Source organism: Eptatretus burgeri, chromosome 6 (assembly GCF_056783735.1).
Source record: "Eptatretus burgeri isolate ZD-2024b chromosome 6, Ebu_testis_v1, whole genome shotgun sequence".
In the NCBI taxonomy this organism is placed as follows: domain Eukaryota; kingdom Metazoa; phylum Chordata; class Myxini; order Myxiniformes; family Myxinidae; genus Eptatretus; species Eptatretus burgeri.
In genome coordinates, this window is record NC_140966.1 from 21,751,605 (window position 1) to 21,779,262 (window position 27,658).

The 27,658-nt window shown below is 41.3% G+C and overlaps 1 protein-coding gene across 9 annotated transcripts in view; it reads right to left on the reverse strand.

Moving 5' to 3' along the window:
- PHF21A (PHD finger protein 21A) overlaps positions 1-27,658 on the reverse strand; it is a 240,559-nt gene that overhangs the window by 22,657 nt on the left and 190,244 nt on the right. For 6 of the 9 annotated variants that reach the window (XM_085884260.1, XM_085884258.1, XM_085884259.1 and 3 more), the window contains 7 exons: positions 22,513-22,587; positions 22,361-22,412; positions 22,148-22,227; positions 21,942-22,002; positions 21,448-21,617; positions 21,041-21,196; positions 8,705-8,780 (listed from right to left, as the gene is read on the reverse strand). In XM_085884260.1, coding sequence (XP_085740386.1) covers positions 8,705-8,780; positions 21,041-21,196; positions 21,448-21,617; positions 21,942-22,002; positions 22,148-22,227; positions 22,361-22,412; positions 22,513-22,587 — 670 coding nt within the window. Of the gene's footprint in view, positions 1-8,704; positions 8,781-21,040; positions 21,197-21,447; positions 21,618-21,720; positions 21,741-21,941; positions 22,003-22,147; positions 22,228-22,360; positions 22,413-22,512; positions 22,588-27,658 lie in introns of all 9 variants that reach the window. The other 3 variants (XM_085884257.1, XM_085884263.1, XM_085884261.1) reach the window with 3 other exon arrangements.

Below are 27,658 nucleotides of genomic sequence, written 5' to 3' on the forward strand. Positions count from 1 at the left end.
ACAGACAGACAGACAGACAGACAGACAGACAGACAGACAGACAGACAGACAGACAGACAGACAGACAGACAGACAGACAGACAGACAGACAGACAGACAGACAGACAGACAGACAGACAGACAGACAGACAGACAGACAGACGGAAGAACGACCGGTAAAAAAAAAATATATATATATATATATATATATATATATATATATATATATATATATATATATATATATATATATATATATATATCGGGCGTATAAAAAAATAGTGTGGGAGATAAAAACATTAGAAAGGAAACTCGAGGTGGAGCACTCGGGAGAGTGCAAAACCTCCACCGCCAATACTGCTGGGTCACTCAAGTGAACCTTATATCTTATTCATTAAATATGATGTCAACAGTGCTGACAGTAATAGTTCTTTTCTCCAACATTTTTTTTTGGGTGGGGGGGTTGGAAAACACTTAAAACATGAAGAAATGCAAAAAAAAAGAAATCGAAATTTTGGTTAAAAAAAAGTTGCAAAAATTTTATTTTCTCACAATTTTTTTTGGGGTGGGGCGGGGGGGTTGGAAATCACTTAAAACATGTAGAAATGCAAAAAAAATTCTCGAAAATTTTTTTGGGGGGGGGGGGACCAAGTCCAAAATCTAATGGCATGATCCTTGGACCATACCTGACCCCTCCCCCCACCAAGTTTCGTCGAAATCCGTCGAGGAGTTTTTCCGTAATACTGTTCACAAACAAACAAACAAACAAACAGAAAGGGGTGAAAAGAGTAACCTCCGATCTTCGATGGCAGAGGTTAAAAATAACTTGCATCAAAAAATTTAACATTTTCACGCTCACGCTGACGCTGATGCTGACGCTGACGCTCACGCTGGAGGTATCGCTATAGCTCTCTGTTCTTCGAACAGGCGAGCTAAAAACACCTCACTGCCACATTCTTAAAAACACCTGACAGCCACCTTATTAAAAACACCTCACCTCCACGTTAATAAAAACACCTTGACGCCACGTTATTAAAAACACCTCACAGCCATGTTACTAAAAATACTTCCTGCAACATTCTTAAAAACACCTCACCCCCCACATTATTAAAAACATCTCACTGCCACATTATTAAAAATACTTCCCTGCCACATTCTTAAAAACACCTCAGCGCCACGTTATTAAAAACACCTCACTTCCTCCTTATAAAAATACTTCACCACCACATTCTTAAAAACACCTCACTGCGACATTCTTAAAAACACCTCACCTCCACTTTATTAAAAATACCTCACCGCCAAATTATTTAAAACACCTCAACACCATGTTACTAAAAATACTTCCCTGCTACATTCTTAAAAACACCTCACCGCCACATTATTAAAAACACCTCACCACTACATTATTGAAAACACTTCACACCCACGTTATTAAAAACATGTCACTGCCACATTCATAAAAACACCTCACCCCCACGTTAGTGAAAACACTTCACCGCCACATTATTAAAAACACCTCACTGCCACATTGTTAAAAACACCTGACAGCCACCTTATTAAAAACACCTCACCCCCACGTTAATAAAAACAACTTAACGCCACGTTATTAAAAACACCTCACAGCCATGTTACTAATAATACTTCCCGCCACATTCTTAACAACACCTCACCCCCACATTATTAAAAACACCTCACCGCCACGTTAATAAAAACAACTTAACGCCACGTTATTAAAAACACCTCACAGCCATGTTACTAATAATACTTCCCGTCACATTCTTAACAACACCTCACCCCCACATTATTAAAAACACCTCACCTCGACGTTATTGAAAACACCTCACAGCCACATTCTTAAAAACATCTCACTGCTACATTATTAAAAACACCTCACCCCACGTTATTAAAAACACCTCACCGCCACATTATTAAAAACAACTCACTGCCATATTCTTAAAAAATACTTCACTGCCACATTATGAGAAACACCTCACCACCACGTTGTTACAAACAACTCACCTCCACATTATTAAAAACACCTCACTGCCACATTATTAAAAAATACTTCACTTCCACATTATGAGAAACACCTCACCACCACATTATTAAATATACCATCAGAGATGGGGAATCCCCCGCCATTGAATGAAAAAGGTCATACATATTCCAGATAATTCTTCTTCTTCCTCTTTCGGCTTGCTCCCGTTAGGGGTCGCCACAGCGGACCAACTGTCTCCATTTCGCTCTATCCTCCACATCTTCCATTGACAATCCAACCACCCGCATGTCCGCCCTCACCGCATCCATGAACCTCTTCTTTGGCCTTCCTCTTCTCCTCCTGCCTGGCGGCTCCATCTTCAACATCCTTCTCCCGATATACTCCGTTTCCCTCCTGTGCACATGTCCAAACCATCTCAATCTCGCCTCTCTCACTTTGTTTCCAAACCGTCCTACCTGCGCTGTCCCTCTAATACACTCATTTCTTATCCTATCCATCCTCGTCACTCCCAACGAGAATCGCAGCATCTTTAACTCTGCCACCTCCAGCTCTGCTTCCTGTCTTTTTGTTAGCGCCACCGCCTCCAAACCATACAACATAGCTGGTCTCACTACCGTCTTGTATACTTTCCCCTTCACTCTTGCAGCTACCCTTCTGTCACAAATCACTCCTGCAACTCTTCTCCACCCACTCCATCCTGCCTGCACTCTCTTTTTCACTTCTCTCCCACACTCTCCGTTACTTTGGACAGTTGATCCCAAGTATTTAAACCAATCCACCTTCCCCACCTCAACTCCTTGCAACTGCACCATACCACCACCCTCCCTCTCATTTACGCACATGTACTCTGTCTTACTCCTACTGACTAACATTCCCCTTCTCTCCAGTGCGTACCTCCACCTCTCAAGGCTCGATTCAGCCTGCTCCCTACTCTCCCTACAGATCATGATGTCATCCGCGAACATCATGGTCCATGGAGACTCCAGTCTGAACATATTCCAGATAATGAGGGAGATGAAATGGAAACAAGACACCATTTGGTCATCATCTCGAAAAAGTTCCCCAGGGGTGAGGAACGTAGTAAACAAAAATAATTGAAATCAGATAAGCGGTTTTTCATTTATTACAAAAAAACATGTTTTTCAAGATGGCCGCCCCAGTCGGCCATCTTGGATCCGGCCACGCCCAAAATCAATAGGGTTCTTCCTTTTCAGGTGGTACATGTGTGACCCGAATTTCAAATCGATATGGTGAACAGTTTATGAGTTATCGCACTCACAGCTATAAATGTTGACGCCCGGACGGACGGACGGACGGCCGGATGGACAGCCGGACGACCTGGGTGACAACAATATCCCCCTTCCGCCATGCGTCGGGGGATAAAAACACTTCACCGCCACGCTATTAAAAACACGACACTGGCACGTTGTTAAAAACGCCTCACCGCCACATTATTAAAACACCTCACCTCCACGCTATTAAAAACACTTCACTGCCATGTTATTAAAAACCCTTCACTGCCATGTTATTAAAAACCCCTCACCTCCACGCTATTAAAAACACTTCACTGCCACGTTATTAAAAACACTTCACTGCCATGTTATTAAAAACCCCTCACCTCCACGCTATTAAAAACACTTCACTGCCATGTTATTAAAAAACACTTCACTGCCATGTTATTAAAAACCCCTCACCTCCACGCTATTAAAAACACTTCACTGCCATGTTATTAAAAACCCCTCACCTCCACGCTATTAAAAACACTTCACTGCCACGTTATTAAAAACCCCTCACCCCCATATTATGAAAACACTTCACCTCCACACTATTAGAAATACTTCACTGCCACGTGATTAAAAACACCTCGGCGCCACATTATTAACCCTCTAGAGCCCCAGGGGTCTTCGTTTTTGTTCACCCAGAACATTTTGTGGGCTCTGGAGGGTTAAAAACACCTCACCTCCACATTATTAAAAACACCTCACTGCCACATTATTAAAAAAATACTTCACTGCCACATTATGAGAAACACCTCACCACCACATTATTAAAAACACTTCACCACCACGCTATTAAAAACACGACACTGTCCCGTTATTAAAAACGCCTCACCGCCACATTATTAAAAACACCTCACCACCACGCTATTAAAAACACTTCACTGCCACATTATTAAAACACCTCACCTCCACACGATTAAAAACACTTCACTGCCACGTTATTAAAAACGCCTCACCGCCACATTATTAAAAACACCTCACCACCACACTATTAAAAACACTTCACTGCCACGTTATTAAAAACGCCTCACCGCCAAATTATTAAAAACACCTCACCACCACACTATTAAAAATACCTCACCACCACGCTATTAAAAACACTTCACTGCCGCGTTTATAAAATCGCCTCACCGCCACATTATTAAAACCGCCTCACCTCCACGCGATTAAAAACACTTCACTGCCACGTTATTAAAAACGCCTCACCGCAACATTATTAAAAACACCTCACCACCACTATATTAAAAACACTTCACTGCCACGTTATTAAAAACGCATCACCGCCACATTATTAAAAACACCTCACTGCGACATTATTAAAAAAATACTTCACTGCCACATTATGAGAAACACCTCACCACCACATTATTAAAAACACTTCACCACCACGCTATTAAAAAGACGACACTGTCCCATTATTAAAAACTCCTCACCGCCACATTATTAAAAACACCTCACCACCACGCTATTAAAAACACTTCACTGCCACGTTATTAAAAACGCCTCACCGCCACATTATTAAAACACCTCACCTCCACGCGATTAAAAACACTTCACTGCCACATTATTAAAAACGCCTCACCGCCACATTATTAAAAACACCTCACCACCACATTATTACAAACACTTCACTGCCACGTTATTAAAAACTCCTCACCGCCAAATTATTAAAAACACCTCACCACCACGCTATTAAAAACACTTCACTGCCACGTTTATAAAATCGCCTCACCGCCACATTATTAAAACCTCCTCACCTCCACGCGATTAAAAACACTTCACTGCCACGTTATTAAAAACGCCTCACCGTCACATTATTAAAAACACTTCACCACCACACTATTAAAAACACTTCACTGCCACGTTATTAAAACCCCTCACCGCCACATTATTAAAAACACTTCACTGCCACGTTATTAAAAACGCCTCACCGCCACATTATTAAAACACCTCACCTCCACGCTATTAAAAACACTTCACTGCCACGCTATTAAAAACGCCTCACCGCCACATTACTAATAACACCTCACTTCCACGCGACTTAAAACACGACACTGCCACGTTATTAAAAACACCTCACCTCCATGCTATTAAAAACACTTCACCACAGACATCAACTACAACAACAGAGTGGACCACTCCAGCTCGGAATGAAACAACAACCAGAAACCCTCTGCTCCCGGCATTCTCCGTGCGCTCGCTGGAATGCGGGTGTGTTCAGAATGCATTCACGAACCGAATTCCTTACCTAATATGGGCATAACATCGACTCGCGGGGGGAATGGAATGCAGCAGCCCCCACCGACGGCGGATGAGTCATGCCGGAAGCGAGGCGCGCCCGAGAGAGATAAGAAGGGAAGAGAGAGAGATGGAAATAGCGGCTTCTTCTTGATTCGTGGTCAGTGGTTCATCGGGAAGGATCGGCGCCTCGTCTCCCCAGCACATGTTCCGGAGCGCGAGAGGATCCGCCGGAGCTCAAAAAGCGATGGCGGCTCGCGGTGGTTGGATCCAGCTCGCCCTCGCTGGTGCCCGGCCCAGTTCTGCCCAGAGGACCTGGTCCTTGAAGACCGCACGAGGCGGAAAGGTCCAAAATAGACCCTGGCCTCAGCTCCACTATCCTCCGAGCTGAAGGCCGAAATAAAGGCGTCAGCCACCACTTCGTGTGTGTGTCTGTGTGTCTGTCTGTCTGTCTGTCTGTCTGTCTGTCTGTCTGTCTGTCTGTCTGTGTGTGTGTGTGTGTGTGTGTGTGTGTGTGTGTGTGTGTGTGTGTGTGTGTGTGTGTGTGTGTGTGTGTGTGTCGCCAGTCAATAAGTAGTGAATTGTATAAGTGCCGTGCTGTACATACAGTATGTGCCTTGAATATTCGGTTTAAATCTGCTCTTCTGTGTTCCCTAGTTCCCCACTATTGTATAAATAAACCCCGATTGTTAAATGTTTCACTTCGTCCGTGTCAATTCTTTCATTGACTGAGCGTGTCGCGTGCTGGGGAAAATTGGCAGGGCCACTGCCGTGGCCATTGTAACGGGACAATCGGGACCGGCGGTTCTCGGCGATTAAACAGCTCGGAATCGCACACGGAATGAGCGCGCTAAGCGGTTCGTTTCCGTACGAATTCCGTCGAGGGTGTGAAGACTCGGTAGATCGCCACGTGGTTTCTAGGTATTTTGAAGATTTGGCAAATAACCTTGTACCACGTGGTGGAAATATTGACCCTTCACGGTCCAAAACAAGGACCCGTCGACTCCGGACTTATCCGGGGCGACGATCTGAATTCTGGGTGATCGGTCGAGCCGACTTGCGGCTCCGTCTCGCGGTCGTGCCTGTGGCCAACGTCTCGGCCCCGCAACAATATTACATGCAGTCCGTCCGGAAGGTAGTGACAACAGGAAAACACTTTTAAAGACAGATGTGGTTAACGGTGGAATATTCCATTGTTTCCAGATGTATGATGATAATTATCGCAGGCATGATGGCACGTGCATACAGTGCAGGAACTGTCTTCCATCCGTAAATCTTGAAAGCACGCAGCAATGCAGTTTGTCGATGACTCATCATTGAAGTGAGACAAACGTTAAATAAAGTTGGTGAGTAAAAATTTAAATACATTATTTTAAAATGCAGAAAAAAATAAGAAAAAAATATTTTAAAGAATTCAAATGGATGCAGGACTGGACAGGGCACAACCATTTATCAAAGAAAGATGGAGGGATGGTTTCACATGATAATATTTTGTGACCACCCCTACCTTGCCTTGCTTCCATACTTTTTGGCATACCATCCCTAAACCCTTCCACACTGTATAAAAAAGTTTATCACACACACCTTCATGTGCAATGGTTGTTATCTCCAAGTGCGGGTTTCAGGTGTTGGGAGGGGACCACGATTCATGGAGCAAGCTGTGAAGTTTTCTTATTCTCAAAGTTTTGTTCTGAGGGCTCTTTTCAGGATCGTCACAAGGTCAAGGTCAAGGTCAAGTTCAAATGGCGGTCAAAAAAAATAAGCCTGAAAAACAAAAACGCTTTTTTTTTTTGGTCATAGCTCAATTTTGCCAATGCAGAATCTCAAAACATCAAAATAGTGCACCTGCACTAAAGTTGTGTTTATGCGAGTCGCTGACCTACTTTTTTGGATGGTGACCAGATTAATTAACTTTAATAATATTCCTCTGATTTTCATGATGTTGATTTTTCAGGATTGTATATGGGAACACATTTTCTTGGTCTACACTCTTTCCATAAAATTTGAAGGTCAAGGTCATGTGGCGGTCTGAAAGAAATACGGCCATCATTGGATCACGGATGCCATGGAGGCTTACCCTTGGCGATCGCTTTGTGATTGCAGATATCTAGTTTCAATTGCAGTACTGCATTAACTGTGGCAACAAACCACAAAGTTATTGTGACTCACTCTGGAGCTGAGATGGCTCCCAGAACGTCGTGTTCCTACTCGCGATCGACATACTGACAAGCTCCACTATCCCATTATTAAAGAGTGTGTTCTGTATACCTTGTTCCTGCTGTTGTCGAATAAAAACTATGGTACTGTTTGAAAGCGAATAATCAATTTACTTCGAACAATCATTAAAAATTCCTGTTTAAAAAAGTACGTCTTTCCGGTATTGAAGAAGAACAAGCAGGATACGAGTTTAATGCAGCGGAACGTTCCCCGAGGGAACAGATATTTACGAGCAAATATAAATATGAGTTCTCCTATCTTCTACAAGTTTCACAAGCAAGTTGTTGAATGCTCCCTGAACCGGCCTTCTCTCCACCCAGAGCTTTACCCAAAGCCACTTCTTTCTCTTGGCACACTATCAGCAATGTACCAGCACTATTGCCAAAGCAGCAATTCTCAGAGTTTTCACCATTCTAATCCTCTCCCCGCAGTTCTTCTTCATCGCCAATTTGCTTAACGAAAATAGTTTTGTCAACAGTCGCGTAGTGTGCGGCAGTCTCCGACAAAACAAGATTGTACAACATTGTTTTGTCGTCTCAGCTCGTGTGCGGTGACCTTGGAACTCAAAGTACCCAGCATGCCTTGAACTTGATTGATCAAAGTTAGGGGTTTAAATAATCTTCAAGACAATACTTGTTTATAGTTAGCATGCAAGCTATCATTAACACAAAGAGATGATTTAATCACCACAGGTGTTTGCATCCTGACAATTAAACAATGAGAACAAACAACAAGCACTCAAACTTGATACTGCAGCAGGAAACAGTAACAAACAACAGTTAGCCTTTTCAGCATTCCCATATGAGCACATGCCTCACAATGCTGGACTCCCAGGTTCAAATCCCAAGCACCAAAGTTGATTTGCCCCTTGTTCACCAATGTCCCTGCAGTTAATGTTCAAGTACACTGTATAACGTCTTTGTCCTGCTTGCGATCAATGTCGAAAAAATCCTCCACGAGCCATAGATCACCATCAATAAGGTGCACAAACCTGCTTTGTGAGCAATGTATGAATGTACAATCGCAAGAGTCCCAGGCCATGGAAATGCATCTTCTTTTCTGAGGGCCTGCAATGGCATCAACAAAAAAAAATAGGGATTAAAAAAAAAAATCTCACATTGCATCACCATCTTCATAATCTCAAGTCATGAGAAATGAAAGCAAATACTCCACAGCATGTGAAATTAATATTTTAAAGAATGAAAAATAATTGTTATGAAAAAGATCGTTTTGGTATCACACATTTTGTTGATAGAATGAACACAACAAGTACACAGGACACCAAAATCAGTATGAAACAGCAATTATAGTGACCAGCCACATCAAAACAATCAATTAATATGTCTGTACAATGAACAGTAAAAGTTTTCTTTCTATTCAATCCATTCAACGATAGTGGAGAAAAATGCTCTGAACATACCTGGGAATGTTTACACACTTCCCTTATATTATTATGGTGTTCACATTCGTGAAAATTGAGTCTCAAGCAATTAATTTTGACACCTTACGCGAACAACAACAATCCCAGGACTGTCTAATTTTTCTGACTCAAACTCCATCGGACAAAGCAAGTTAAGCCTCACTTTGCCATCCTGAAATGAATAATGTCAATGGGTCAACACCACATGCCCTTTCATACATTTTAAATAAGTAAAAGGAAAATGATGACAGAACTGATAAAGTTTTCAAAAACACCATCATACCTCACCCCACCCCACCCCCAAACAATCCTGCATGTTGATTGACACAGTCTGAGAACATTTGCTGTGAAAATATGCCATGCCGATCCTTCAAGATCAAATAAAATTCAGTCATTCTTAAACAGAATAATGATGACACCTTCTGGGCCTTAAAAGACCTTGGAATAGTCTCTTTGGAGGCTTGGCCAATAAGGCCTGCCCCACCCTGATATGCATTGGAACATGCTCCTCACCATTTTATCTTGTGTTCAAATACAACATTAAACTAGAGGGGCTGCACTCGATAGAGTGCAAAACCTCCGCCGCCAATACTGCTAGGTCACTCAAGTGAACCTGATATCCTATTCATTCAATTTGACGTCAACAGTGCTCACAGAGTTATAGTTTGCAACTTTCCCTTTTACATACTCAATTAATTCGTCATAACTAGATTCCTTGAGACAGAAATTGATTTTACGTGGGTATATCCACCTGAAGTTCCAAAATCAGCCGCAATTATAATTTTGGCATGTTTTTTTGTTGGAAATCACTTATAACATGTAGAAATGCAAAAAAAAAGAAATCAAAATTTTGTTGAAAAAAAAGTTGCAAAACATTTTTTTCTCTAAATTTTTTTTTTTGGGGGGGGGGGGGGGTTGGAAATCACTTAAAACATGTAGAAATGCAAAAAAAAAAAAATTCAAATATTTTTTCAAAATGGCCACCATAGCGGCCATATTGGATTTTGGAACAAGTCCAAAATCTAATGGCATGATCCTTGGACCATACCTCACCGCCCCCCCCCCCCCGATCAAGCTTCGTCGAAATCCGTCGAGGAGTTTTTCCGTAATACTGTTCACAAACAAACAAACAAACAAACAAACAGAAAGGGGTGAAAACGGTAACCTCCATCCATCTTCGATGGCGGAGGTTAAAAACACCCAACAAGGAAAAAAAAAAAATACATTTTCTAAAACAGCCTGATCATCCCCACATGAAAATAACCTTTCAATCAATGAATGAAGCTTCATGAGATTTTCTTTCTTGCCTCATCATTTGTTGTTATAAAACACTATTTTGAAACATATAACGATGAAAAACCCCTCAATATGCTTAAATTAACAGCCCATATAAATATACACAAATATACTATCAACTTGCAATTGCATTCCTGCTTCATCAAATTATATTTTATGGTCGCACGCGCACACACACACACACACACACACACACACACACACACACACACACACACACACACACACACACACACATCAGAGGGCTCAGTTCCACCTTCTGAAACCCACATATGGAGATAACCAATGGCACACACACGGTAAAACTGGGGCTATCCATCTATTCCATATGCTTGAATTTGTTATTTTTGTTTGTTTTATTGCAGGGTTCGGTGGGCTGGGGGTTGGGGAGAGAGTTCCACAATAACGGATCGTTGATACCGGTCCGCATGAAACACGTGTCTTTTCATTACAACGAGAGAACTGCATTTGTTTCGTTGTTCCTTCAACGAAGCAGTAAAAATGTTGCATGTTTTGTGTTACCTGAATATAAAATAAAAATTAATAATTCCTGTATTTGTTATTGCACTTTCTGGCTTTAAATTTTTTTATTTACTGAAGAAATATAAGAAATCTCATAACTTTGCACGTGGTAAAGAGTTGCAGTCTTCAATTAGGTTTTCTACAAAACATCATATATTACAATTACTACCACTATGACGACGACGATGACAACCACCACCACACAAATAATCTCACCTTCTTGTGGGGAATAAGCTGAGGAAAGTTCATGGCCCACATATTTGTCAAACTTTTTGACAAGGCCTGATGTTCAACTGTAGCCAATTTGAGGAGGAATTTGAAATTTGCCCAGAGTGCCAGTGATAACTTGCTGACTCTTCACAAAAGACAATGGGGGATATACAACATCTACCAGCTAATGCTAGCAGATGGGACACCCCGCTTTACATCCATCCGAGGGATGGCGCAGTTTGTGTTGCAACGTCCTGCCTGTGAAGCACCAATCTAAGTTTATAGTCAGGCCACGAATCAAAACCAGGCAAGAGCTCAAAGGTAAGTGTACTACCTCTTTAAAATCCTTTCGGATATTTTCTACAAGCACAGTGTTGGCTTGTTTTTATTCACTGCATGAGGTGTGTTTCCAAGGGTTACTGCAACATTTGCAGGACGTTGATCATTTCAACAATGTTTAGGTTTTCCTCATTATAATGCTGTCAAATTTACCATGATGCAAGTAAATTAGCGTTATTACTGTGTTCCTTGGCATATACAGTAATGTCCTGTTAAGGCAAACACTCAACAAGATAAATTAGCTGAAGAGGTCCCATAGCTAGATACACTGAATCAAATTTTATCATCCAAAAGCCATTATTTGTGCTTGTAATGCAACAATTTTGTCGATGGGCATGTTTTGCATGGAATGCTCCCTTGTGAATAACATCCAATTTTCCCGAATTATTACCTCTGCCACTGAATGTGGATGGAGATTGTTTTCATGAATGTCTGTTTATCTGTTTGTAAATCTGTGAGCAGGACATTAAAATGTTAGAGACAAAATTTGGTGGACAGGTTGGGTGTGTGACAAGGACGACTTAATTCGATTTTGGTGAAGATCTGGATTGGGATACAAGAGGTTTTATATTTAATGTTTACCTCCTCCACCAAAGGTAGACAGAGGTTACATTTTCACCCTTGTTTGTTTGCCTGTGAGCATGATATCTGAAAAAATTATGGACGAAATCGAACGAAACATGGTGCACAGGTTTGGTTTGTGACAAGGCCAAATTAATTAGATTTTGGTGAAGATCTTGCATCCGCATCCACATACCAGAATTATTAAAGTGATGATTCATCATCAAGTGATAGATCCAAAAACGTTATTTCGCATGTCATCTCAAAAAGTTATGGATGGATTCAGAATAAAACTTGGTGGACAGGTTTGTTGTGCGACAAGAATTAATTGATTTCATTTTTTTTTTTAAGTAATTCTGCACCATTGAGAGATGGGGCCAAAGATGATATATAGCATGATATTTCAAAAAGTTGTGGATGGATTATGACAAAACTTGGTGAATGACTTGGGTAAGTGACAACAAGCCGATTATATTTTGGTTCAGATCCAGATGCAGATCCGGCCTATGAGTGGGATACAAAAAGTAAAATGTTCAGCCTGGCAGAGGTACTGTATGCTCTCCACCGAGTGCCGTTCTAGTTATACATGGTTTCCCTCCAATATTTAGTATGCTAATTTGCAGGTGAAATGCTTTTGTTTATGATAAAAAATAATAATTACACAAGGAATCAGACAAGAAACCTGAATGCAGGAGGCCCATCAAGCCTGTGCAATCGTGCCATTATCCATATGCCCTTATAGCCATACTGCTTCTCGGTACCTATTGAATATGCAGCTTTCCAAATGACGTATGAATGCCAATGAGGCCTTTTGCGCATGTGCTGTGTGATTGTTTTCAGTGACTCGGTTATGTTAACCCAGCACTTATAAACTGCCATTACCAGCGCAAAATCTGTGATTGAAATTGTCTTTTCAACATAATTTTCTGTATTTAGATGAAAGAGTGGAAACTTCAATATGGTGAATCATAATTATTCTCTTCCTAAATGAAAACTCATGGATATAGAGGAAATACGATAAATATCCTTAAATGACAGGTGTTGTGTTGAGCTCCTATCATTTCCTTTTAATACAAGTGAGTGGTGGCAGTGAACAACAACTTGCTTTATCAATTAATATTTTATGGTCACACACACACACACACACACACACACACACACACACACACACACACACACACACACACACACACACACACACACACACACACACACACACACACACACACACACACACACACACACCTGCTTTTACCAAGACATGCAAAAATCGAATACAATTGCTTTTATGGCCACAGGACCAAACTATATATATATATATATATATATATATATATATATATATATATATATATATATATATATATATATATATATATATATATATATATATATCCATACAAATGAATAAAAAACAATTATGCGAAATAAAAAAGCAATATAGGGATGACAAACAAGTCTAAAAAAGGTTTTAAACAAGATTGAGATGATGTTAGTTTAGAGCAAGGTTTCTTAACCTTTTTAGTGTTGTTTTCCCCTTTGAAATTGCTGAATCATGATATTTCCTCCCACCATATTATGAACACTAAATTAATTCAAAAAACTAAAATTTATTTTAAAAACTTATTCCAATAAATATTGTCATAAAAAATATTGAAACACAATTTATTGCATAATTTCCCCCAAGTTAAGAATTACTGGTTGAGAGAGTAGCTAACGGTATTGCTGTCACATAACAATCCCTACATCACTGCCTCCAGACTATTGTCTAGCTAAAAGTATTAGAAGTTCCTATATTTCATTTCAGCATCAGTATAAGAGAAGCTCCAATATAATTTCAGGGAGTTCTTGCAAGTTTAGTTGTCTTTCCCACTTAATTTTTTTTTTTAAGGTTCACTAACCAATCACAAATGCAGGTAATAATAGAATTCTGTCATTGGAGATGTGCATGCAGTTTGTAAGAAGTTGATGTTTATGTCCTGGTATTAACATTGTAGTCTGAATGCTAATTTGTAGAGTTTCAGTATGTGGCTACACTCCAAGTGTAATCAAATACTGTTGTAACCAGTGGAGTGTTTGTCGAAGCTTGAAGCAACAATTGATGAAGTGTAAAGCAACAATTGATGAAGCAACAGAGATGTCGGGATTATTATGTAACGGCAATACGGTTAGCCACTCTCGAAACCAACATCATCCCTATCTTGTTTAAAACCTTTTTTTAGACTGTAGTTTGTCATCCTGACATTGCTTTTTTTATTTAGGATAAATTTTTTTATTCACTTGTTTCTGTAAAAAAAAAATTTTAGAATGTTGAATCACAGAATGGTATGGTACTCAAAGAACACCCAATCTTGGAGCAAAAGTGCCAAGAGATCTTAGTCAGCAATGTCAAATATTGCATGTCTTAGACGATATCCTGATGCACTGACGTAGCGCATCTGCTGCCGAGAAACCGTGACTCGCAAAGGTTCTAGATCACATGGTTCGCTTTTACCTTGATACTGGAACTGGAGGAGGGTTCGTGATCACATATGTCCCGTGTAAATCACTGGTACCTCGCTATTATTTTATTTTCATAAATATAAAACTGAAAAACAAGGGATTTCCCGAGGCATGATAATTCTTCTGATATTATTTGATGTCCATAATATACGACACTGAGGCAAATGCATAGTGGCCCCACCCCTTTCAAAAATTTCAATACCTTCGAGAGGAGCTTCTTATACTGATGCTGAAATGAAATATCGGAGCTTCTAATACTTTTAGCTAGACCAGAGGTGCAAATTAACGGCCGCCCGGTCGTCAATGGTGCCTAACTTCTGTGCTGGGCGGGTACACAATACTGCCTTACCTGCCCGGCTGGCGAATCACCAGTGATTCCTGTTATTTTGTACAATTTGTACGAGCTTCTCTACTAGTTTTCTCAACTAGAACTACTGTTTTTGTCCGCAGAAATCCGTAGAAATCACCGGTAATTCTGCGGCGGCCATTTTGTCTGTTTTCATCTCGTTCCAAATCACGCGAGATTGCGCGAGATTTGACGGTTTGGACGCATTTTCTCATGCCCAGGTTGGTTAAATGAGTGAATTTGGGTGAATGAGTGAGTTTAATGAGGCTTTTGGGTTAATGAGTGAGTTAGATGAGTGAGGTTAGATGAATGAGTGAGTTTGATGGGTGAGGTTGGGTGAATGAGTGAGTTTGATGGGTGAGGTTGGGTGAATGAGTGAGTTTGATGGGTGAGGTTGTGTTAATGAGCGAGTTAGATTAGTGAGGTTAGATGAATGAGTGAGTTTGATGGGTGAGGTTGGGTGAATGAGTGAGTTTGATGGGTGAGGTTGGGTTAATGAGTGAGTTTGATGGGTGAGGTTAGGTGGATGAGTGAGTTTATATGTGATGTTGGGTGGACAAGTAGTACCCCCACCATTGTCCATCACCCACAACCCCCCCCCATCGTCCATCAGCCACAACCACCCCCACAACCACCCCATCACCCACAAAAATGCTCCCCCCCCAACACTACTCACAACCCCCTACCCCCCATCACCCACACAAAAAAGGTCCTCCCCCATAACCTCCTCCTCCCTGCATAATCCCCCCACCCCCACCCCACTCATCAAACTCACTCATCCATCCATCCAACTCACTCATCCACCCAACCTCCTCCATCAAACTCACTCATTCTGCAAATCTCCTCCATTAAACTCACTCATCCAACCAACCTCACTCATCAAATTCACTCATCCAACCAACCTCACTCATCAAACTCACTCATGCGACCAACCTCACTCATCAAACTCACTCATCCAACCAACCTCACTCATCAAACTCACTCATGTGAGTATATTAAAAGTGTTTGATATCAAATTTGTGACTTTTGTCTTTATTTTATCAGGCCGGTAGAAATTCTGCTGGGTCGGCAACTTTTTCTAGTCACCGGCCCTGCTGGCCGGTGGATAAAAATTTAAATTTGCACCCCTGTAGACAGTCATACAATCCCCACCGATTCCTCAGATGCCTGCCTATTATTTTTCAAATGAATATAGTTTTATGTACATTTCATTGAATTCTTTCAAGCTATTAAAATTTCAATACCAAAGGATGATGCACGAGGTAAAACTTTGTCAGATGGAACTACAATCATTGCTATTGTCATCATGGAACTAGAATCATGCAATAGAGGCAGCTTGGAAATATGTTGTCTGAAGAAGAACATTATTATTATTATTATTATTATTATTATCATTAAGAAGAAGAAGATGAATTCCCAGGTTTGACTGATCTGGATTTTTGCTAATTTTTTTTTGCTTTTGCCATGGTCTGAAGAACTGAAAAGTAATCCCTGCCTCGAAAATCAGCTGAACAGACCAAGTAGGTTCTCATATACAACTTTTTAGAGAAGATTCTCTAACCTTAGTTTTGCATACAGCAGATGGGGCCAGCATTTTTTTCAGCGCCATTCCTACATAGAGAGTACTCGCATACTTTCTGATGACCATCCTCACGGCCCATATAGCTCCCTCTCCATATCCCCTCCTCACAAGCATGATTAATCATAAATATCATCATTTTAAACTTCCTCTGTGCATTGACAAGCTCCAAATATGACCATACCATTGGTGTTAAGAAGCACCCAAACAAAATAAGGTGTCTCCCTTTGGGAAGTTTACCTGAATGTTGGAAATGACGGCATCGTCTTTCCGATTGCAGATTCCATTAAATAAATCACCAAGCTTGCCATGCTCATGCGAGGTAATCCCGAAAGATTCAAAGTCCACTCTCTGGCAGTGATGGTTGAAGGTTTGGGTAGAACGTGTCCACGTGCGAACCTTCGGGCCTTGCACCAACCCACACGGCCTCAGGAGATTGTAATACGGGGAGCTGCAAGCTGTCAACTTTTTGAGCGAGTTCAGAAAGTTCTTCAAATATGTTGTTGTGCAGAGGTACACCCCTTTCTCACAGTTACGTTTCCAAGTGTTTTTGGTTTCTTTGTTAAGCTTTGCGAGCCATTTTAGGGAACAATCATTATCTCGCACAAACGATATACATTCGCCTGCCCTGATAACCCCCATTGCTAGGGGTTTCTGCAGATATGCACCAAGCATTCTGGGGAAGATTACGTAATTTTGAAAGTTCCGTATTCTAGTTTAAATCCATATACTGTGTCTGCTGCAATCGCCTTTCCAGGGACACCAATCCCTGCAATAACTACTGACTGAGTGAAAAACCCTGCCTTAACATCACGTTAAGTCTCCCCTTCTTTACTCTCAAGATGGGGTGACTGGTCCTATTACTACAAATTTCGCAGAAAAACTTCTGCACTTATTCTGTCTATACTTTTCATCATCTTAAACATCTGCATCAGGTCTCCTCGTAATCACCTCCTTTCTAATGTATAGCATCCCATATCCTTCAGCCGCTCTATGAAGCTTAATCTTGCTATCCCCGGAATCAATCTAGTTCCTCTATGTTGGATGAACCCTCTCCGTCTCTCCATGGAAGCGATGTTATTGCTCAGATATGGGGACGAAAACTGAACACAATATTCCAGATAAGGTCTCCAAAAAAAAGTGTTAACACCACCTTCTTTTGATCTATAATTCACCCCCTATGAATATAACCTAATATGAATATGAATATAACCTCCTCCATCAAACTCACTCATTCTGAAAATCTCCTCCATTAAACTCACTCATCCAACCAACCTCACTCATCAAATTCATTCATTCACCCAACCTCCTCCATCAAACTCACTCATTCACTAAATCTCCTCCATTAAGCTCACTCATCCAACCAACCTCACTCATCAAATTCACTCATCCAACCAACCTCATCCATCAAACTCACTCATCCAACCAACCTCACTCATCAAACTCACTCATGCGACCCACCATAATAACTTTACCTATAGTTTCCTAGTATAGTCACCTACTTACCTCCCATATATTTTTTCTTCTATGTCACACTCTCCAAGACTGCCCTTTGCATTCTAGTCCCTGTTTTCATTGTTCGTACTCATCCCCAGTACTTTACATTTCCTTGTGTTTCGCTGCATCTGACAATTGTTTGCCCAATCTATGAAAGTATCGAAACTTTCCTGAATTTGATCACTCCCCCTCTCTGCTGGTCCACCCGATCTCAAAACTAAGTGTCATCTGAAAATTTGGAAAGCAGACTCATAACCTCACTGTCCAAATCATAAATGTCTATTATCTATGATAATAAATGTCAATTGGTGTGTGTGTGTGTGTGTGTGTGTGTGTGTGTGTGTGTGTGTGTGTGTGTGTGTGTGTATGTGTGTATGTGTGTATGTGTGTGTGTGTGTCAGTGTGTGTCAGTGTGTGTCAGTGTGTGTCAGTGTGTGTCAGTGTGTGTCAGTGTGTGTCAGTGTGTGTCAGTGTGTGTCAGTGTGTGTCAGTGTGTGTCAGTGTGTGTCAGTGTGTCAGTGTGTGTGTACCTAAGCAAGAGGAAGAAAGTCCGAATCTTTAAGTCCTTGGTGCTTCCATTCTTGCTCCCCGGATGTGAGACTTGCACTCTGACCAAAAATACAAGATGGAGACTCAACTCTTTCGGCACCAGGTCTCTTTGGAGAATCCTTAGCTATCGTTGGTCAGACTTTGTGTCTAATGAGTGTTTGTTGAGAGACTCAGTTGAGATTTGTTACCTGCATAGTCCATGAGCATCAGCTGCTGCTGAATGGACATGTGGCTCGTTTTCCTGATGCTGATCCTGCTCACCAGATTCCCTCAGTGAGGGTGCCTTGACTGGAGGACCATGGATCAACCCTGTGCCTCATGGTTGCAGCAGGTTGATCAGAATCTCAAGGAGATGGGAAGGGCCAGGCATCTCCCTGGAGGATTGTGAGATGGAGGCCCCTGGAGCAGGGGCGGAAAGTGGATGTGGCGACGCACTGCTCTGGTGCATCCTGACTCAACTATGGACATGCTGCTTCGACTCTACAAACAATGGATGGAGGCCCTCAATGTCAGCCATGAGATCAGCGCCGTCTCTCAAGACATACCTCAAGCTTCAATAAAGTCTTGCACACAGCCTTGATCTCCAAACTCACTCCTCTCCCTGTCAATGCTTGAGTGCCCAAAGCAGTGTTCTCGGTCCGATCCTATTCCGATTGTTCATCAATGATCCCTTTGACTCTCTGGAAAATCCTCTTTATGTATTTGCTGATGACTCTATCCTCTGCCATGCCAACGATCATTGTTCAGATAGGCAGACAGCAAGCTCTTCCCTCTCTTCGGACCTTGACAAAATCACAAGCTAGTCAAACACTTGGAATATGTCTTTCAATCAGGAAAAAATATCTCACACGCTCACGATCTTTCTCTCCCATCTACTTTCTCACTAACACTCTCAAAGACGTTCAGTCACTCAAACTCTTGGGTCTTACTTTTCGCCATGATCTTTCTTGAGCAAACCACATTTCAAAGTTGTCCAACAAAAGTTGCCAACTGAATATTCTTCATCTTGCAATGTCTTCCTTGGCACACTTGCACTCCTATCCACCTACAAGGCTTTAAATCCACTAATTGATGGAGTAATTGCTCTCCCCTCTGGGCTAGTGCCCCTGCCTCACACCTTGCTCAGATCGACGCTGTGGAAACCAAGGCATTCAAGATCAATGGAATCTTCCATGACGAAGCCGAGTCAATGGGGCATATCACTTTTCCATTGCAGACAGGTCAGTGGTCTGTCTTAGAACCCCTCCTTTCTCGTCTTGCACCCCGTGCCCTTTGTGCTTTGTCACCCCCTCCCCCCCTCAAGGTTTCTGCAGGTAAATTAGGTGCACCATGAATCCCCTTCTAGTGAAGCTCCCAAAATCTGGAACCACTGTTCACCTCCACTTATTTGTCTCTTTCTTCCTGCCTTTGGAATAAAGTCCCATTCTCTCTTCAATCGCATTCTTCCCTCCAGGTCTTCAAGACAGCTGTTCACCACCATCTCAAATCTTCCCCCATCCAAAACCATATTTTGTACTCCCGTTAAACCTTACCCACGCATTCCCCCAAAATTTTGCTTCTGTATCCATTTTGTCCACCCCTTGTGTTCTCTCCTACCCCTCATCATTACATGTATCCCTTGGCCATCCATCTGTCCATTTTCTCCCTCAGCCCTGCTGAGAAGGGCATTTCCCCCTTCTCTTTGTGCTGTTCCTATTGTTATGTTGCATCCCAATCCGTCTGTGTTCTAGCTCTTCCACGCGTCTCGACTGCATACTAAACCAGAGAGTTGGTGTCAAAGCCACCCAATGCTCGCCTGTTTATACATTTATCATTTTTAAAAGACTGGTCTAATAATATTTTTTATAAAGCATTGCAGTGAAGTCTGATCCAAATAATTTTAAAGCAATATATGTATTTGTATATTCTAATCAGTAAAAAAAAGTGTGGTAGATAAAAACATTAGAAAAGAAATAACTTGCACCAAAAACTTTAACATTTTCACGCTCACGCTGACGCTGACGCTGATGGTGACGCTGACGCTCACGCCGGGGGTATCGCTATAGCTCTCTGTTCTTCGAACAGGCGAGCTAAAAAAGAAAAAAAGGTCATCCAGAGCAGAGAAAAAAATCCTCCCAACTCAAATTGAAGTTACATGTCAAATTAAATTTAAAATGGCCAAACATTGCCCAGAATACTAGATGGTTCGGTGAGCAGATGAGATGGTGAGCAGCTGCACCTTTTAGGGTTTAATGGAAAGCGTGATTGTATGCCCATCGTAATATGCAATGGTCTAGAGTGCTTGAACATGCTTATGACTCTGCCCTAGCACTAACAGGATGGAGCTTTCACTTCTCTTTAAACCAAAAATATTTCTACAAACATTGAAAATAAAGTTAGTGCAGTAATCTCCAAATAAACATTCCTCCAGGCACTCAAAAGCATTGTCTATATTAAACACCAAATTAACTCAAGGTGAAGGTTGAGTAGAACTTTGTTTTTTCTTTTTCTTTTTGAAAGTTTTCACCTGCTCTTGACATTTCGGACAAATCCACATGCCCTTCGGGATGTTCTTGAGTGGTGGATCAAGGCACTCCAAGTGATAAACCCGTGAGCAAGTGTCACACATTAACAGCTGCCCACTCCGCTTGCACACAGAGCAAAAATCTTCATGAATGTCTCCCTGTGAAGGTGAAATAAATAATTACACAACCAATGGGAAAAGATGACTTGTAAGGAAACAGGAGGTGCAGGCAGGATGTTGGTGCAGATTTATTCAAGACCCAAACAAGTTTGCTGTAATCCTTTTCTGTGGGTAAGACTGATGCGATGCTGCATTGAACAAATCTATTTTAGAAGCCTACAATGTGGAAAGTGCTTCTGTGGTGCCCCCTGAGAATGGCATGTCCATAGTTGTCATGGCACCTCACTCACATCAGTTGAAGGGCATGGGCTAGAGCCAGTATGTGCAGGTGAAGTCCGTGGACTGGAAATCCCATTGGGCCTGTCCTGCTCCGAGGCGACACCAGTACTGACAGGTTGTTGCACGGGTTGATTAGGGGGGGGCAAGCCCGCTAAGACGCTAGCGTACTTTGGTGGGCGGCCTTTATTTGAAAACAAGGGATGACACAAAAAAAAAGAGGGAGGAAGGAAAGGATCGAAATAAAAATGAAAAAATAGTGTCGTGTTCTGGGGTTAAACACATACCTTCCAGAATAAATCATCATCTGAAGGCATTAAGAAAAAAAAAAAAGGGAAAGAAGCAAGGAAAGAAGCAGATTATGAATAGGCCAGGCATAGTGCAGCTCTCTCATTCCCCCAAAAAATTGAAGATTGTAACACTGTAAACAATTCATTCCAATGACTAAAACTGCTTTAAATAAAAAAAATAAACTTCAAAATTACACAAGATCAATGTATCCCCCGACCTCTCTTCCTTGTTCCAGGTTGCACAGGATTGTTCAGGTAGGTTATAGTGCTTCGTTTCCGCTGCAAAATAAAAATAAAATAAAACATAACCTCCTTCCACCTTTGGTGGCAGAGGTAAAGATACAAACCAGCTGTTATATTGAACCTGGGGTAATACTGGATCAGCTATGGCTCACCAGCATATCATACAGCCTATGGTTCTTACCTCTGGTTCAAAAAGAGCACCACTATAGATCGGATTAGCTGTAGTTCTCCTTTTACGTTCCTGGCGACGACTCTGCATTTCTGTGAAAAATGGAAAATCAAAAAAAACCCAAAAACAACATGAAGGCTATTGGTGAGCGAAAGTAAAATCTGAGGAAGTTTTTCTTAAGTGGCTTTGTACAGAGCAACAGTTTTATCTAACTACTGTACACACCTTCCAGTTGATCAAAGGTAACCAGACCAAGGGATCCAAGGAAAGAGACCTTCTGGAAGATGGTGGCAGAAACAGTCACAAATCAAGTGCAAACTATAATTCTTGTCTTATGGTTTTTGCAATACTCGAGTAACAATCTAAAAAATCCATACCTCTGGATTTTCATCTTTTTTAAGTCTTGGAACAGGCTCGGCAAAAGTACTTGATTGGTTCTTGTGCTCTAATTGCTTGAGGAAGATAAAATGGAACAAATAAATAAATAAATAAATAAATCGGGAAGAAAAAAAAAAAATAAAAGGAAAAAGGTTAAAAAGAAAAGCTGCAAAATGAAAGGCACAAAAGTTATTCGATACCAAATCAAAAAAAACCCCAAGAACAAACTAAGAATCCATGCTCACGGTTTTGCTGATCCTGAACACAACACTGTATTTCGATTAATAAAAACGTGATTAAAAATTGCCAGCACAGATCAGGGAGATCATGTTCAACAAAGTTAGTGGCATTCTAAGAGAGAGTTGCTGATTGGGTAAGTGAAGGGAGTGAAGTGGATGTAATGTACCGAGAGTTCCATAAGGCATTTGATAAGATATCGTCACATGAGAATCAGTACTGTCGACTAAGATCGCTGATGTTTGAAATTTACATTCTTTATTTTGATGGCAGGGTAAAGAATGGACCTTCAAAATTCACAGATGACCCCAAGTTTGGAGGTAAAGTAGAGGGCAAAGAGGGGAGTGATCCAATTCAGGAAGGCCAAGACACTGTCATTGCATGGGCAAAACAGTTGGCATGTGCAATAAAATTTTAGGAAACATGAAGTATTGGGTATGGGTAGAAGTAACAGAAAGAGGGGCTCCATGAGGCAAGGGACAGTTTTGCACTTCCTCCCTCCTTCACCCCAGGGGACAGCATAGAGACAGGAGAAAGATCAGAGAGTGGTTGTACATATATGGTTTCGGCAATCAGAGCAGTGCCAAGGAGTGCGAGCAAGGGTAGACTAACAGGATTTTGGTTGCATTTGCAAGAGCATAGTTTGTAGATTAGAGGAGGTTGTGCTAACATTATACATTCAAGGAGCTGGCCTCATCTCGATTATTGTGTTAGGAGATTATTGTGTTATTTTAAGGAGGGTTGGCGCTGTAGGGGTTTAGCATGGACCAACAGAATGATTTTGAGGCGAGATAATCTAAGTTATGCGGAGCAGATGTGGGAGCCTGAATTTCGTTTCTTAAAGTAGGTGGTTACAAAGAGATCTCATAGAAATGTTTACAATAAAAGATGCAAGAAAGGTTTTATCGATGAAGATAGCGGTTGAACCACGTGGCATAGCTTCAGAGTAAAAAACAGGGGATGGGGAGTTAAGACAGTATCAAGGTAGCGGCATTTCAGACAGTCATTAAAGTATTGAATGGCCTTTCTGGGAAGGTATTGTGGATAGGTTTAAAATAGAATTAGTAGAAACCTAGAAAGAAAGGGAATAGAGGGATACATTATTTGAATATTGGCTGAAAAGTGAAACGGAAGAAAGACAGTAATTGAATCGGGTGATTTGTGGGCATTGTTTCTTGTGATGTCGAGGCATCAAGACATATTTTATATATATATATATATATATATATATATATATATATATATATATATATATATATATATATATATATATATATATATATATATATATACATACTCTGAGCTGTGGGTGTTGTCAAGCATCAACGTTAATATAACTCTCAACAAAATACTCCTCCAATTCCCCGCTAAAAAAAATACATATGTTGTGATTGTTGATGGAATAATTGTCTGTGAAATACCTCTTTTGCCCTCCTGCTGTTTGCACCCCCCCCCCCCACCTTCCACGCATCCATAGAGTGGATGTCAGGTTGCACTGGGTTTGACATGTGGGTGGGGTTGGAGTTGTGAAGGCTAAAGGTGCCCGTGTATTGGGTAATTACATTGGATTGGGGTTTGGGCTTGGATGTGGTAGGGACATGATGTGCCAATTAGCCTCCTCTTTAGTCGAAATTTTCTTGTATGTTTCCAATGATTTTTCCCTCTAATTAACATCTCACTCACCTCCCTCTGAGCCTTAAAACCCTCTCATTGATCCAGCCTCCTTTGATCCCTGACTTAGCCCATTCATCTTCACCACAACCAACAAAATAAATTTTTACGTTTATACAGAGCATGAGGGGGTAGTTAGAATGTTAGGCATTAGCACCATATGTGTTTCACATAGTAAAATGACTTTTGAAACAAGTATTAAGTACACCTAAGGGCAAAGTTGTCTGGCATGGCCCAGCTGGGTGGATGTACCGAGTCATTTTAACTTAGTTAGGGTTAGATCGTCTCATCCTGTGTCTCCTGGGTGTGACAGGGCAGGAACTGGATGAAAAGAAGTTGTCCTGGGCATCCCAGATGTGACCAGCCTGCAGTTTACGGAACAGTTGGACGTCCTCCCTCTTTTTCATCACCCGAAAAGCAGTGGAGGGAAAGAGGATGAAGCACCAGCCTTCCGACGTTCAATGGGAGGAGGCGGAACCCTCCAGCATCACCATCCAAATGGCAGCGAGCAAGGTGGCACGTGGAACGCCACTGGGCTGCATTGCCGGAGAAGGGTGGACCTTGCACCCATATGAAACTGGACCAGGGCTGGGTCTGTCTTGTAAGATGGCAGCCCCACAAAAACTGATGAATACATGTGTGCTTCATGCAGTATTGTGGCAAAGGATTGTCTCTCTGACGGGGCCAGGCATCTGCCTCATGATTGGTACAGAGGAGCAGCTCTGCAAACTAAGTCCCCATTGGCCTTGCTAAGGTAGTCGCTTCAGTTTTTTGTTTCGTTTTATTCTTTTTAATCGCTGAAACTTCCCATTTGTGACTGCGTCTATCACGGTGGATTGTGTTCAGTGTTTCTCAGTTCCACTTCTGCTTTGTTGTACCGCTTGCTCACTAAAATGGATATTTCACATTTGTAGACAAATGACGTAAGCCATGTATATTGGGCTATATCATTCATACTCCGAGATAATAACTATGTGTACTAATTGTTACGCTTTGTCTTTTTCCTTTTGAGTTTTTACATAACATAAGCGACATACTTTTGAAAACTAGGAAAATCTTGTGAACTATAAGGACTTCTTTATCGAAATAAGTGTGATAACCGCCAGAGTAAAAGTTCTCCACCACTTCAGTGATAAGTAGATCACAACGGTTTATGCTTCAAGAGCTACTTCACGCTCTATGTTCAAAGGCTGAACTCTTATGTCTCGCAGAAGAACAGAAAGAGGACAAACTTGCTGCTCACTCTGCTGCAATTGACCATGTGCATTAGCTTGAGCTCGCCAAACAAAAGACAGTGGCCTGCAAAAGTTTTCACATTTTCATGCCACCTGAGCTTATTTCATGTTGCTTTCAAATCAAACTTAATATATAGAGTCTTCGCAAACTTTTCCAAATTGTTAAAGCTAAAAAAAATGCAGATAAAATGTGAATAAGTTTGATGAACAGAAAAATCAGATGATTCTCAGTTGTATAAGTGTTCAAACCCTTTGCCTCTTTACCCCTAAATCACTTCAGGAGCAAATTATTTGTTTGAAAGATTACAAAATAAGTGTAATAGGTTCCACCTGTTTGTAATCAGTGGTTTAACTTAAAAAATTAAGCTCCCCCACTTATCTACGGCGTGTTAAGGTGCAACTCACTTTATCAACGAACAAGGCAAACATGAAGAACAGGGAGCTTTCCAAGGAAGTCAGACATAAAGTGGTGGAGAAGCACCTTTCAGGAGAGGGCTATAAGGAGATTTCAAAGTCACTCATTATCCCTTTGAGTATGGTGAAATCCATCATGATGAAGTGGAAGACATCATACCACCCAGACTCAACCCAGATCAGGTCGCCCATCCAAACTCTGCAGCTTGGCAAGCGGGAAACCAGTTCGGGATGTCACTATAAATCCAACAATGATGTTGAAAGATCTGTAAGGCTCTATGGTCATGGGGGTCAGTGTTCATCAATCAACAAGATTCCGTTCCCTTCACAAAGCATGGACAGGTGGAAAAGAAAGAAACTACTACTGAAAAAACACGTATAAGAGTGAGTATGGAGTTTGTGAAAAAGCATCTTAATGATACTGCTGGCACATGGAGAAATGTTTTGTGGTCAGACGAGACAAAAATTGAACTTATTGGTCTAAATTCAAAGCATTATGTCTGGCGCAAGCCGAACACAGCACATCACCCAGTCAACACTTTCCTTCCTGTTCGGCATGGTGGCAGCGGCATCATGTTACGGGGCTGATTTTCATTAGCAAGGACTGGCAAGCTTGTCAGGATAGAAAGGACAATGGATGGTGTAAAGTACAGGAGAATCTTTGAGTTAGCCATTAATCTGAAACTGGGTAAGATATTCACATTTCAGGACAATGATCCGAAGCACAAAGCTAAGGCTACACTGGAGCGGCTGAACATGAAGAAAATAAATGTAATTGAATGGCCCAGACAAAGTCCTGACTTGAACCCAATTGAACATTCATGGCGAGACTTGAAGATTGTAATCCATCGACGATCCCCATCAAACTTGGCAGAACTAGAGCCATTTTCATGTGAAGAATGGGCAACGATTTCACCATCTCACTGTGTAAAGCTGGTAGAGACCTACCCAAAAAGATTCATCACAGTCATTGCTGCAAAAGGTGCTTCCACCAAGTACCGGCCTAAGGGGCTGACTCCTGCTGCAACCAATGAATTTTGATTTGTACAGTTTTTTTTTACAGGTATTCCTGACATGTAACCTCCTTCAATGATAACAGTGTTTAGTTTGACCTCTTCAGTTATAAATAAAAACGTTCATTTGGAAAAATTGTTTCTGCATAATTCGTAATTCATATAAATGTGGCATTATGGGTCGGGGGTGAATACTTTTGCAGATCACTGTAGATGGAGAAAAGAAGATTCATTGAACATATGGAGCCGATACGTCTTGAGCTACGAAGACATGCCAACTAGCTCAACCTACAAACAGAGATGGATATAGAGCTCAGATTAACGTGATGGATCAGTTTGATGGCAGTAACACTCAAGTAAAGCAAACACCTTATGATGTGGTCAATGACCAGCCACCTGCTGCTGACGGGTCATTCACTGAGTTAACTGCTGACACCAAGAAAAGTCCTGCTGTGAAGGTTACTCAGCTATGGCCAGTGCAGTTATGTTCAGCTGATATATAACAAAGGCAATGCGAGTTCATCACTGTTTCGAGGAAAGTCGTGAGTGACCCCATTGAATCCAGTCACAATACC